Source organism: Haliotis rubra, unplaced genomic scaffold (assembly GCF_003918875.1).
Source record: "Haliotis rubra isolate DU_JTF1 unplaced genomic scaffold, ASM391887v1 Scf313, whole genome shotgun sequence".
Lineage (NCBI taxonomy): Eukaryota > Metazoa > Mollusca > Gastropoda > Lepetellida > Haliotidae > Haliotis > Haliotis rubra.
The window spans coordinates 956,745-969,788 of NW_025766984.1; the positions used below are offsets into that span (position 1 = coordinate 956,745).

The window sequence follows — 13,044 nt, forward strand, 5'->3', positions numbered from 1 at the left end:
CCATAAAAAAAATATAACTTGAAGGAGGATATTGAGTGCCGAACATTCATCTTTGACTTCCGGTATGATGAGCTCCGGTATCAAAACACAGTAACAATGGACCTAAAGTCACACAAAACGTCAAAGGATCGACACACAAAGGTTTTTCGGGGATCAGCATAACTCAAATTACTCTCAGTCAATCTTTCGCGCTTGTCATAGGGCCTAAATAGTGATATAGATATTACTGTTGTCACAATTACCATGGAGACATGTCTAGCAGACGCTAAAAGTTACAATCAAACTTCCAGTGTCAAGAAAAAATCAAGTATGACTGACTGACTGACTGAGTTTGGTTTTACGCCGCTTTTAGCAATATTCCAGCAACATCACGGCGGGGGACACCAGAAATGGGCTTCACACATTGTGCCCATGTGGGGATTCGAACCCGGGTCTTCGGCGTGACGAGCCAACGCTTTAACCATTAGGCTACCCCACCGCCCCCTAAATGAAGTATGAGGCAAACCTCTGAGATGGTATGAACGTAGAAATATATTCTCGGTCATATTTTCACGTCATTTTCAGTTCTACAGACTTTTAGGTGATTAGTTTCTGGATATTTTGGTGATCTTTCACTGAAGTCAGTTCAGTCTGATCAATAACTTGCTTGTATCATTCATCTCTCCCTGTATGTATGGCAGAAATAATAGCAAATTACTAAACATTGTTTGAATTTTTCCCCAGGTTAATTACCAAAGCAGCTGAACTGCAAAAAGTTAAACATACTTGCTTAGATCTCGTCAGTGGTAATGCATTGTGAAAAAAACCCTGATTTTGTTAAGAATATGGAAGACCTCATTCTAAGCTGTGATTTTGTGGAATGATAATGAATGTATTCGGATGGCCTGAATCCTAGCTCCCAATAACAAGTCCCAGTTTGTGTGGTTCTGCCTCTAGTACAAGACACTGCAATTTTGCTGTCATGTAACCAACTGTTCCATTATACAACACTAAGTCCAGCCCTCACTCATTCATCTACTTAACCTTACAGGGTGGTAGTGACAGTCTGGCACTGACTGCTGTAGCACTACAAGATCACTGGTCACGGATGCTGTCACTAGGGGCAACCCGAGGACCCCGCAGTATAGGGCTAGGTCCAGCTGCTAGGGCCAAGCAGAAGAAAGATGTCAGGCCTGTAATTGACACAGGGAGATGTAAGTCAGTGAAGATCTTTTATTGGCATTACATGTCTGTGTTTTTTATGCACAGCATGTCAACATTTGCTGTCTCTGTACACAACATTGCAAGGTATATATCCTTCATGTGCAACATTACCACATCTATTCCTTTTGCACAGCAATGCAAATTCAGTATTCCTTATACTCAGCACGACAATATCTCTATTCTTTATGCAGAACGCAGAAACATCTGTATTGAACTTCATGTACAACATTGCTACATTTATAGTCTTTATGCCCAACATTTCATTATCTGTATCATTTGTACACATCATTGATACAACTGTATCATTTATATACAACATTGCAACTTTTGTTTTCCTTTTGCACAAAGTTTCATTGTGAAGTCTTTATGCACACCATTGCAATATCTGTTTTCTCAACATTTGAGACTACCAAGCAAAGGGCCATCTGCTGAATTGGGGTTAGTTGAGTAGGAATGTTGTTTCTGAAGAAAATAGGAGTAGAAAGCTCTTTTAGCTATTTATCTTGTGTCTCAATAGTGGTTTGATTGAGACACATTAATATATATGTTCATATGAATATGACATGATTATATGATACAGTATACAGTGTCACAGCTACTAAGGAACACAAAAAGTAAGTGCTGGCACTTTGAAATATTTACATAAATGAAGTAAAATATTTGAATCCAATGTATGGCTTGACCAAGCTTCCAGTGTAAAAATTGGCACTGATGAACTACTTCAATATTTTTTTAGTTTCATTATTGAATTTATTAATTGTTATAATATACAGTGATCAAACAGTTCTAAACTTACACCTAGAAGGAATGTCTTTCTTTTAGACCTATTGTACAGGTTTGGTCTGTGTTTGTTAACCATTATGCAATGTAATTTTTGAAGAGAGATCCTAAGTGCTGTAACATGTTTGCATACATTTGAATTTTCCAAAGCTATGCCAGTGGTATGGTTTAGTATAATATGCTGATGACTATGTTCACCACTAACAAAGTTAATACATTTCTTACCTTTGACAATTCTTTAACTGTGTTTTAGTTCGTCAAAAAGCAAAGAAACCCACTGAAGCAGAAGAGGAAGTGGAATATGTCTTAGATTCCAAACCTCCACCACTGACATTGGGTATGTTTCTCAGTGTTTTTGTTGATGTCTTCTAGAATATTTCTAAGCTTTATATTGGGACACAGATCACCATGTTTATTTCTTGTAACTTATATATGTGCTCCTCCCCAAATAAACCCCTACCTGCTGATGATTTTTAAGCAAGTTTTCTTACCCACTCATATTGGTTCCCCGAGACATATTCATGTTCATTAATAATGTTTGTACACAATGTGGCTGACAGACTGTGAAACAGAGACTACCGGTACTTGCTGACTTGATCGATATATGTCATCATATAACATTTTAGTAGCTCAAGTGATGCTAGTCAATGGATTCTTTGGTCTGGACTTAAATATTAAGAGACTTGTGTCATACAGCATGAATATTGCTATGTGTGGCATTACACAACAACTATGTTGGTTTACCCTAACATGGAGGATAGTTGCTGCACTTATTTATGCAATCAACCATCATTTTGTTGGAACATTACTAACTGCTAGGGGTGGGTATTGCAGAGAATTTTCTTATTGCGATATATTGCGATGTGAAAGCATATATTGCAATATATTGCAAGAAGTATTTTTAAACAAAAAAATACGTATAATTGAGCTAATGCTTGATTTATAAAGCATGAACACAACAAAATCACTATGCTTGATTAAGCTTTGATAAAAACTTTCTTTTAATCATGACAAAACAAAAAATGTAAATAATATATAGCACAAATGAAACAAGGAAATATCCGAAGATTTCCGAGTGTTACGAAGTTTTCCGAATGAAAGTCAAAATACTGGTTTTCGATCAGCGTATCGCAATACGTATCATTTTCATGTCTGAACCGGTAAACCGGTTATATTACGCAGCCCTACTAACTGCAGTGTGTGACGATATTGACTCACACTATTGTTTGTTTATACTTTATGCCTAGGTCATAGAGAATGGCAAGACATATCTCCAATTATGATACCATTTTCTGAATGATTTGACAAATAAGTGAAGCATTTTGCACTGATATGCGTTAACTCATTATGTCCTCAGCACAGAAGTTTGGACTCGTGGATGCACCGGACCAGCCACTGTCAGAGGCTGAGTGGAAACATGTCAAGGAAAAGTCTAACAACCGAGATGACTCTCATCAGCCCTGTGTTATCTGTAAAGAAGACTTTGGACTTCAGGAACAGGTGACTTTTATCATCCTTCCATTAAGTTAACATTCATAGGGTTTTACGCAATGTACAAATTTGTGTCCAGTATGCACAATGTAGAGAATGTATGCAGGAAAAAAATTCACTGCGGCCAGTGGGACGCACAATATTATTCACTGTACCACAACATATCTAGGACTTTGTTAAGTGTTTGGTTGTTTCTTTCAGAGCGGTTACATGCATCATTTCATCCATCAGTTCACATGATCAGTACTTCATTCCAGGCTTTAAAGAAACTATCAAAACCCTCGTAATGCCCACAAGGACCCTTAAAACTAATAATTAGGGCGCCCCTCCACCCCGGTGTGTGTGAGTTGAGGTAAACCCCTGATTCAGTTGTAAGAACATATACAGAAACTAAACAGATTTTTGTCAGATTTGGCCTATTGATAACCCTTTTGAAAGACAGGTCAAATTTACTAAGCTGTTTGAGCCAACTCAGGCTATTTTCAGGACAATAACCCTCACAAGGCATCCACATGAAAGGGTTGTATTTTGATCCAAGTCTTGTTTGGCTTAAATAATTAATACTTCGACAAATATTGACAATCTGGAACTTAATTACCGGTAAGGGACCATTCATAATTTATGGCTAGGGGGGTGATGATGATTTTTATGGAGAAGCATGTACAATGTGAATGACTCCTCCCCCCTAAAATTTATGTACAAAGTAAGTGGCCCACCCACCCCTGCATGTCGTGTACAAAATCAATGACCCCCTCCTCTCCATCATTTGTAAGCATAATCTTTATGTACAAAATTGCTTCCCTCCCCCAAGTAGACAAGTACAAAATTGATGCCCCCCCACCATACCTCACCAGAAAAAAAATGGTGACCCTCCCTTAAAATCATCTTCACCTCCCTAGCCATAACTTATGAACGGTCCCTAACTCAATTTATTTCAAATGTAGGAGGTATTTATGTATTTTGCAGGTTTTGCTTTCCTGCACCCATGTATTTCACCGGGGTAAGTAATTTATGTTTTGTATGCTTGTTTACGTTCATGGTATGTAAATAAACAGTGTCTATATGAGCAATGTTTATCATTCTTGTCACTGTCTTGAATATTGTCGTCAGTTTAAACTGTGTAGTATGTAAAAGTAAATTATTTGTAGGCCATTTGTTCCACAACATCCTCTATGAACTTGCTGACATGTCACTTGCTGACGTGGTGTAGACTAGTGGTTAAAGCGTCCACTCGTATGATGCCTGGTTTAGATTCCTAAAATGGGTACAATGTGTGAAGCCCATTTCTGGTGTCCCTTGCCATGATATTGCTTGAATATTGCTAAAAGCGGTGTAAAACCATACTTACTCTGATGATATGTGCAATTGTGTACATTTTAGGCATGTCTACAAGCTTTCGAGAGGTTCACTGGTAAGAAGACCTGCCCCATGTGTCGACGTGAGCAGTACCAGACCAGACTCATACATGAGGGGGGCCAAGCTTCACAGAGTCACCTGTGCAGTCAGGTGATAACATGCCAACAGTTATTGTTTTAGTGGAATCATTACAATGTCTTGAACCAAATTCTACCAATACCATTATGTTGAATGTGTTACACAATATGTGAAAAACATTACAGGTAAGTAATTAAGTTTATTTAGACCACATATCCAGAATTGCCACACATACAAGAAAAACATAGTGAATTGTTGTAATTTATTTAGCACTTGAAAATACTGAACTGACTTTGATGTTTGAAGGTATGAAGTTAACAAATGACTGTCATTTTGTGTTCAGGATTCAAGCAGCATGGCGAGGCTATGTTGTTCGATGTTGGTATCGTAAACTGAGGGAGACACATCCACCCACTGATCCCAAACTCAGAAAGAAATTCTTTGAGGAGAAGGTACACAAAGTGGTGTGGAAGACCTTCCATGTTGCTTGATCACCACCACTAAGATATTGGCACCAATGCCATTCAACTTTGATTTTAATGCTGAAATACAATTTGCTCTACCCCCATGTATGGTTTAATACAGTACATTAATGAAATATTATTGGTAAAGCACAAAGTTACTTTGCAAAAACTGTACTTTATTGCACTATACATGAGGGAAGAGCGAACTGTATTTCTTTTCTAAGATGCCAAGTTTAATACTTACTGACCATTAGATTCTTAGACACAAAACAAATAGAAAACATGATTTTCAGGGCAAATTACATGCTGTTCTACTGTTCTGTTCATGTGTAAGTGCACAGTTAAGATTCACGTTACTAAGAAAATAATTAAATTTGTGATTATCGTAAACCACATGGGGCAATATGATCATTACATCCAGATGAAAACTGACTAGTCACATGACATTCCATAGATGCAATGTTGGACTGTGGACATAGGCCTCATTAACCAGCATTGCCGTGTCACTGTATATTTGTGAGTCAAGCTGAGACATTTTTCTATCAAAAATAACTGAACGTAATATTTTCACAAGTGATGTTATCCGATAGAAGCAACTGCAAACCATAAAATGGGGCATTAACCGAGTTAGCTGTACAATAGGAGACTGTATTAGGCAATGGCAGCGGTTAACATTTGATAATGAAGGGACAGACTAGAATGGCATAGTGATGTCAATTCAGTGTTTACTTTATCACCTAATAAAGTACTATCATAGCGCCAGGAATGTGAAAGTAAAATTTACCAAAGTATGTAAGATACTATTTTGTTTGACTGGAACCCAGTAATCTCAGATAGTGCTTGACATGAAATGGTTCAAATGCAAAGAAAAGTAGAAAATCTATGTATTTATATGTGGATAAATACTTAAGGATGGTTTTACATTAAATGTACTGTGAGACGAACTTAAGAATAATGCCGACCTGTCATTTGAACCCGTGAATCTGAATAGCGGTGCAGTACATTTTACCATTAAGGGGCCGAGGGTATGTAAAGCGATAAACTGCTGTGAAGCGTGTTAGTTAGTCTGTCTCACAGTCCCTGAACCACATTAATTTCCCTACTGCCAAGCCCTCTCTACAGTGCTAAAGCCCTAAATAAAGCAAGTCTAGATTTCCTCTGAATCTCTGGTCTCCCTAGGGCTCCTTTTCAATATAAATGGGCTTGTTTGTTACTATCAAAATTATGTATATTCAGAGACTAAGCCTTAGTCTACGTGTTAGTCTACTCTCGCTCTTCTGGAACGGTTCAATTTGCTATTTTGCGGTTGACGATTTCCATACAACCCAATACAACACTCGAATTAACGATAAAATAAATATCAAACGGTTAATTTCTGTCCTAGCCTAGGTTCTGTGTGTGTGAATATTTTATGGATAATACGTTTGTGCTGTCCTCGAGGGGAATGAAATAACGTTATGTAAATTCAACACGGGGTACTAATAAATAAAACAAACAAAACTGAGTAATTTGATTGCTCAGTGGTAGTTTATCTGCTATTTGCTACATGTAAGTCTCTTGAATCTGCTACTCGTCATCAATATCACTGATATCACTGTCATCAGTATCGACGCCAAGTTCGATGACAAGTTTTTCGATTTCATCCTCTAGGGCAATTTCTCGATGCCAGTAACGATCCTCAATTTCCATCACATGTCTGCAACAGTCTGACCATTCCTTTTGGCCAATAGATGACAATCGTTCTTCGCAACCCTTCTGTACAGAAGCCATTTTGAAATCTAAATTCTGGGAACCAATCCAATTTTTCAAATTCGCCCAAATTAATTCTATGGCATTGAAATTGGCGTGATAAGGAGGTAATCGGAGAACAGTATGCCCATTGGTTTTCAGAATTTCATCGACATGATATACGGGGCCGCGCGGACGCGATTTTACAAGTGCAAGCAATTCAGCCTTCAACATTGAATGTGTAAAAGGTATATCATGCCTTTGTAGCCACGATTTGATTTCATCTTTCCGATTGGCAGTTGTTGGAGCTTTGTCTATTTGTTTGCTATGGTAAGGGGCATTGTCCATTATAACTACTGAGTTTTGGGGCAGATTAGGAATAAGTTTTTCTTGCGACCACTTAGAGAAATTGTTGAAATTCATTTGGTAATCGCCGCTCTTTTGTTTGGCTTTAAATATCAAAGAAGCATTAGGAATGAACCCCTCACATGTACCAGCATGGACTATAATTAATCTTGGACCTGTCCCCGATGGTACCCGAATACCGCCAACTGCTCCCTCCTCATCAGTTTGCCAACATTTTGATACTGTGTGATGGGCGTGTACCCAAGTTTCGTCGGTGTACACGATTGGACGGTTTTCTTTAAGGTACTGGCGAATCATTCTGAGATATCTCAAACACCATGCAACAATGTCTTTTCGCTCCATTAGGACCTGTCTGTCTGAACGAGTTTTCCGCCATTTGAAACCAATTTTTCTTAAACATTTACGCATTGTTTCTGTACTCCGTATAACTCCAAATCATCAGTAGCCATTTTCATAATGCTTGTCAGTGTTGGCATTGTCTTGGTTACTGTGTAGCAGTGTTGAATGTACTGGCGAATTGCGCATTTATCAAAATCATCAAATTCAATTTTCCTTCGGTACGAGTACGCACTTTCCCTGGGCTTGTGAACTTACTGGTACCCATCGCGGGAACTCATTTACCTTCGTCATTATTTTGCGCAAGGTACTGACAGATATACCAGTAGCATCGCTGGCTCTTTTTTGAGTGCACTGTGTGTGCTGTCGGAAATAGTACACATGTACTGAATGACTGTAGGCAACCTCACGTGTTTGTGAATGAATGACTTGACCCCGTTTACCCAATTTAGAGTGCGACATGATAAGTTTCAAATACCTGCAGAGTTTAATACTCGTTTAACAGTCCACTTTACAAGATACTAGTATACAAATGCTCGAGCAGAAACACGACGCTTCCGAATCATTGCGTAGAAAGTGATTACTGCAGGGAACACAAAAATCACGTGCGCGAAGTTTTCACACCTGTTCCCCTTCGAGTGAGTAGTGGATCAGTTCACGGCACGCTTCCATCACAAACGCGTCTTTCGCGCACCTCATTCTAATGTTGGTTGGACCTGCAAATCATAGAAGTATCTGTAAAATCACATACTGAATTAACTCCCTTGATATGAGCCTCGCTTTGAGCAGAAGTAGGTCACACGTGGGAGCATCAGCACACAAAAGATACGTTTGTTGTGTCCTGGCAAGGTTTGAACAAGAAGGCAAACTGATGAGGTAATGCACAATACTGCCTGTATAACAGTACAAACATGAATGAGCTAGTTATTTCACAATTATCACATACTATTTATAAATATGATCATTATGATCATGTCAAAAGGTAATGTTAAATAAAATATATTATCACAAATGTTTATCACATGCAGATTCAGAAAACCTAACTAATGGAAAGATTATTGTTATACATATTTTCTAGATGTTCGTTGAAACTTTACGGCGGTTGCTCTTCACCTCGAATTAATCTTTCGCCTTTACGAAAGATTTTCGTGGGGAGGAGCAACTTATTTTCAGCCTATAAATCAAAGATTAGAACACACCCTTGATCTGTCCACTGAATGTGATCTATATAGTAGGGTATTTCACTCCAATGATAAATAACAGAAAAATATACCCTGGTTATACAACAGAAAAAATGTGGACTGTTATGTACAGCGTTAGTAGGTGGCTTATATAAAGATTATTGACAGATTGGTAGTCTTTTACAGATCCTGAAACCAACATGTTTCAGAAATAGTTACCGGTATTCTAAAAGCTTGGTCTGTAAGTTGGTTACAGGGCGCTGATTGAAACAGAGCACCCATTATGGTTAATGTATAGTTTTACCTGAATTCATAGTATTTACATTTTTCTAATAAATGAACCAATTAAAACAAATTTATGCTCAAAGATATTATATTATAATTGTGGAAATTTATTTCATTTGTATTTCAACTTGCTAAAAACAGCTTTATCAAAGTGTGATATGACAGTTGGTGTGTGACTCGCCTGAGCCTGATGTCTAGATTTTGAGTTCACAAATATTGATAATTTCAACTAAATCTACTTGCAAACATGTCATGGAAACACTGACGGGTAAAGCTATGATGTGATTTAAGAAGCATACAAATTCAACTTGTAGAAAATGGATATAATTGTTTATTATTCTCCTTGTCTTCTCTAATAATAATTTGTGTAAGTCACCATAAGGCTGATTCACTGCTCATGTGACTTAAAGTCACTCAGTATTATTGTGTATTAGTGAAGGAAATGTTACTTATTGTGCTACCAATCTTTTCCAGCTGCAGACAATCACAGACCGAATGGTGAGATCATGTGACTTTAATGTCGGGGACTTCTTGTCGGAGATTGACAGGAGTCTGAAAGCCAGTCGTGATGTGTTTCGCAACTTTGACGCAATGTTCACCCAGATCACAGAGGAGGAATGGGACAAGATTCAGCTGAAGGTACAACTGTTGTATTATCTATAAACACACTGTATTTGTTTTGTTTAAGCTGTGATAGTGCTTCTCACTACTCATGTATATATATAGTCCGTCACTGGGTCCACAACACTTTATTCTTGATTCAAATTTAATCCTGGTCAGACAGTCCATTTGCATTTGGGACAGGTGTATCCAGTATCCCGCATCTCCTCCACAATGTCATGCTTCCCTGGCCAACCGGCCATTGTCTAACGGTCATCATAGACAGCTGACCTGCAAATGACTCTGTCCTGCTGGCAGTGATAGTAATGGTCAAGCTGCTTCTATTTCATTTGTACTGACAGCATGGTCATTATTTACATAGTGTGGTCATATATTCAATTTATGTAACTCAGGAAATATATAGAAATCCCTGATAAAAACTGCACCAAAGTGTCAACGATACATGCTACCAATGAATTATACATGATGTCATCTGTTTTGATCATGAAATTTCATCCTGTAGAGATGACATGGGGATTTCAACTGAGATTCTTTCATTGCAATGTTTTGGTACAGGTGCTAGTACTAACAAGCACTTGCTGCTCTATGGTATCAGTGAAATACTGAGTTGGAATTCATGAGTCAGATCTTTCATTGATATCAAGTTTTTTAAAATGTCACTTATGGTAGAGTAGGTTTAAACTATTGAGTGCTCTCAACAAGTCTAGTTGTTTGCTGCTAGTTCAAATTTTAGGATGACCATTAATTTGGCAGTTAATGATTACCCTAATTACACTAATGTCTCACTTTCACAGACATTGTTGATCAGAAATCTAGAAGAAAAAAGATAATGGACCCCAGGCTCCATTGATATCAGTTTATCATCACTTAACAAAGATGGAGAATTTATTTCAGTTACTAACTATGTGCCAGTTACTGCCAGTTACTAACTATGTGCTAACTGCATTAATCGTCTCATACTATAATGAACAGTGAGCTTATGTTTTTCTGCAGGCTGTCGAGAGAGGTCACGGTGACTGTCCTATCTGCCTGACATCACTCAAGACCCAAGGACTTACAGCTGAGACTCAAGATGCCAAAACTGTAACACCAAAAGCAACAAAATCTCACAGAAAAAAAGAAAACCCATTACTGAAACTTCAGAACTATTCCTTGTCCAAATCAAAACCTGGAAATATTCAAAACAGCGTGTGCATGAACAGTGTTGAGACCTTAACTTCTAGAGTGACTGATTCTTCCCAGGCTGAACCTGAAGCAGGTCCTGGAGGTGACAGGAGCAGTCGGACCACCGTGTTGTTGTCCTGTTCCCACGTGTTCCACGAGACATGTCTGGACATGCTGGAGCACCTGGCGATAGGGGAGATCAAGAAGACGTGTCCAGTGTGTCGTACAGCGTACCAGAAGAAAGTCATACATCTTGCATGACAAAGTCAGGGGTGGACAACTTGAACTAAATCACTTTTCATTTCAGACTAGTTCATACAATTTTCCAGGAATATTTTTGCCACTGTTGCCGAAGCAGCTTAATATAAAAGATATATACACAGTTTACAGAACAGTCAATATTTAATGTGTGATATTTATTGTCATATGACCGATTGTCTTACGAACCTTTACCCAATCTACCTGTTGCCCGGACGGCTTTATATCGCATGAGACGAGAATAGTGTCCTGTGATCTTTGTACATGTTGATTATTGAATGTGTGATATTTATTGTAAGATGATGGGTTGCAAAACAAAGTCTGTGTTTGCCAAAATATGTCTTTCTTCCATTCCTGGATGCCAAAGATAGAGCAGTAAAAAGCTCAATATGTATGAACATGAACATAAATGAAAATGTCATTTTATGAATATAACTTCAGTGTTTGCTTTAATACATGAAAGGTTCAAATCTGTAAAATCATCGCACAGTGTCTGTTGCCCGTTATCCATCCAGCAAAGAGGTTGTGTGTTCCATTTCCCCTTACAGGACAAAGTCTGTGAAATTGAAACTTTGTAGTGATGATCCCAGAATTTGTGTACCTGAAATATCTCTGTGGAAAACCGTTGTGCTTTTCTTCATTGCCACCACAGGCGTCAAACATTAGTTCACCCGAATGAAATTTAAGTGACCTTATGTCAGTCTCATTGCATTTTTGGCATCCCCTAGAAGGCCTTCAAGGATTAAAGTGTGCATGACTGATCCAAGCTATGTTTGTAAAATAGTCACAGAATTAAAGGCATCCTTGATGAACTACGATCTTCACGGGTCAGGTAGGCAAGATGAGATGACATATTGCATGGATGGTAATTGCTCTTGTTAATGAGTTATTTTATGTATACTGAAATTATACAGCAACAATGCAAAAACTGTGTTCTGAATCTTTCATTACTTCCGTCATGAAAAACTACATGACTTGCAGATAGGGAACATAAGCATGGCCTGTGAGCATAGCAGGGATACTGTGAGCATAGCAGTGACATGAAATCTATGTACCTGCCTTTAATTGGGTAGCAGCAGATGTATCATCAATACATAGTAACTGAAAGTTTAGTAGAACTGCATTTCACAAAACAGATGGCTGTCAAAGTAGTAAAAATGAAGTGCCTTTTTCCTCTCATTGCAATACATGAAGGACAAGAGACATTATTGTGATAATATCTGTTTATTATGTCTTGAAGATGCATTAAATACATATTAAAATATCTTTGTTTTATTACAGATTTTACATCCGTTACTATCATCATTTGTATCACATTATACATCATATCCTTATTTGTAAATATGTATGCTTTAGAAGATTCTTTACCAAACATAATCAAATAAACTGACATGGATACTGACTGGCACACACACCTTCCACACGCTGATCATATCAGCTTGACCATTACAGGGAAGAGAGCATTGGTCATACCCAACAAGTCAGCAGCTCATTTAGGTTAGCGGTTCAGTAAAATAACTAGACTTTGGGAGAGAGCAGCTGGCTTGTCCAGACTTCACTATTCCTGGACTAACTATGGACAATTGGCTTCAGAGATGTCACTGATGCTTCACAACCATACCATACGTTGTTATGTTCAGAGATGTCACTGATACTTCACAACCATACCATACGTTGTTATGTTCAGAGATGTCACTGTTGAAAGACCACAGAGAAACTAAACTGATCATGTC

The 13,044-nt window shown here is 38.0% G+C and overlaps 1 protein-coding gene across 1 annotated transcript; it reads left to right on the plus strand.

Annotated features, from left to right (window-relative positions):
- The first annotated feature begins 51 nt into the window (after positions 1–51).
- Positions 52–12,575, plus strand: LOC124283329 (RING finger protein 32-like). Its single transcript, XM_046719363.1, is given in 10 exon segments — positions 52–141; positions 1,031–1,193; positions 2,237–2,320; positions 3,341–3,483; positions 4,441–4,474; positions 4,856–4,944; positions 4,946–4,980; positions 5,252–5,360; positions 9,743–9,907; positions 10,883–12,575. Coding segments are annotated over 10 exon segments (1,299 nt in total). The 5' UTR covers positions 52–96; the 3' UTR covers positions 11,315–12,575.
- Positions 12,576–13,044: the final 469 nt, after the last annotated feature.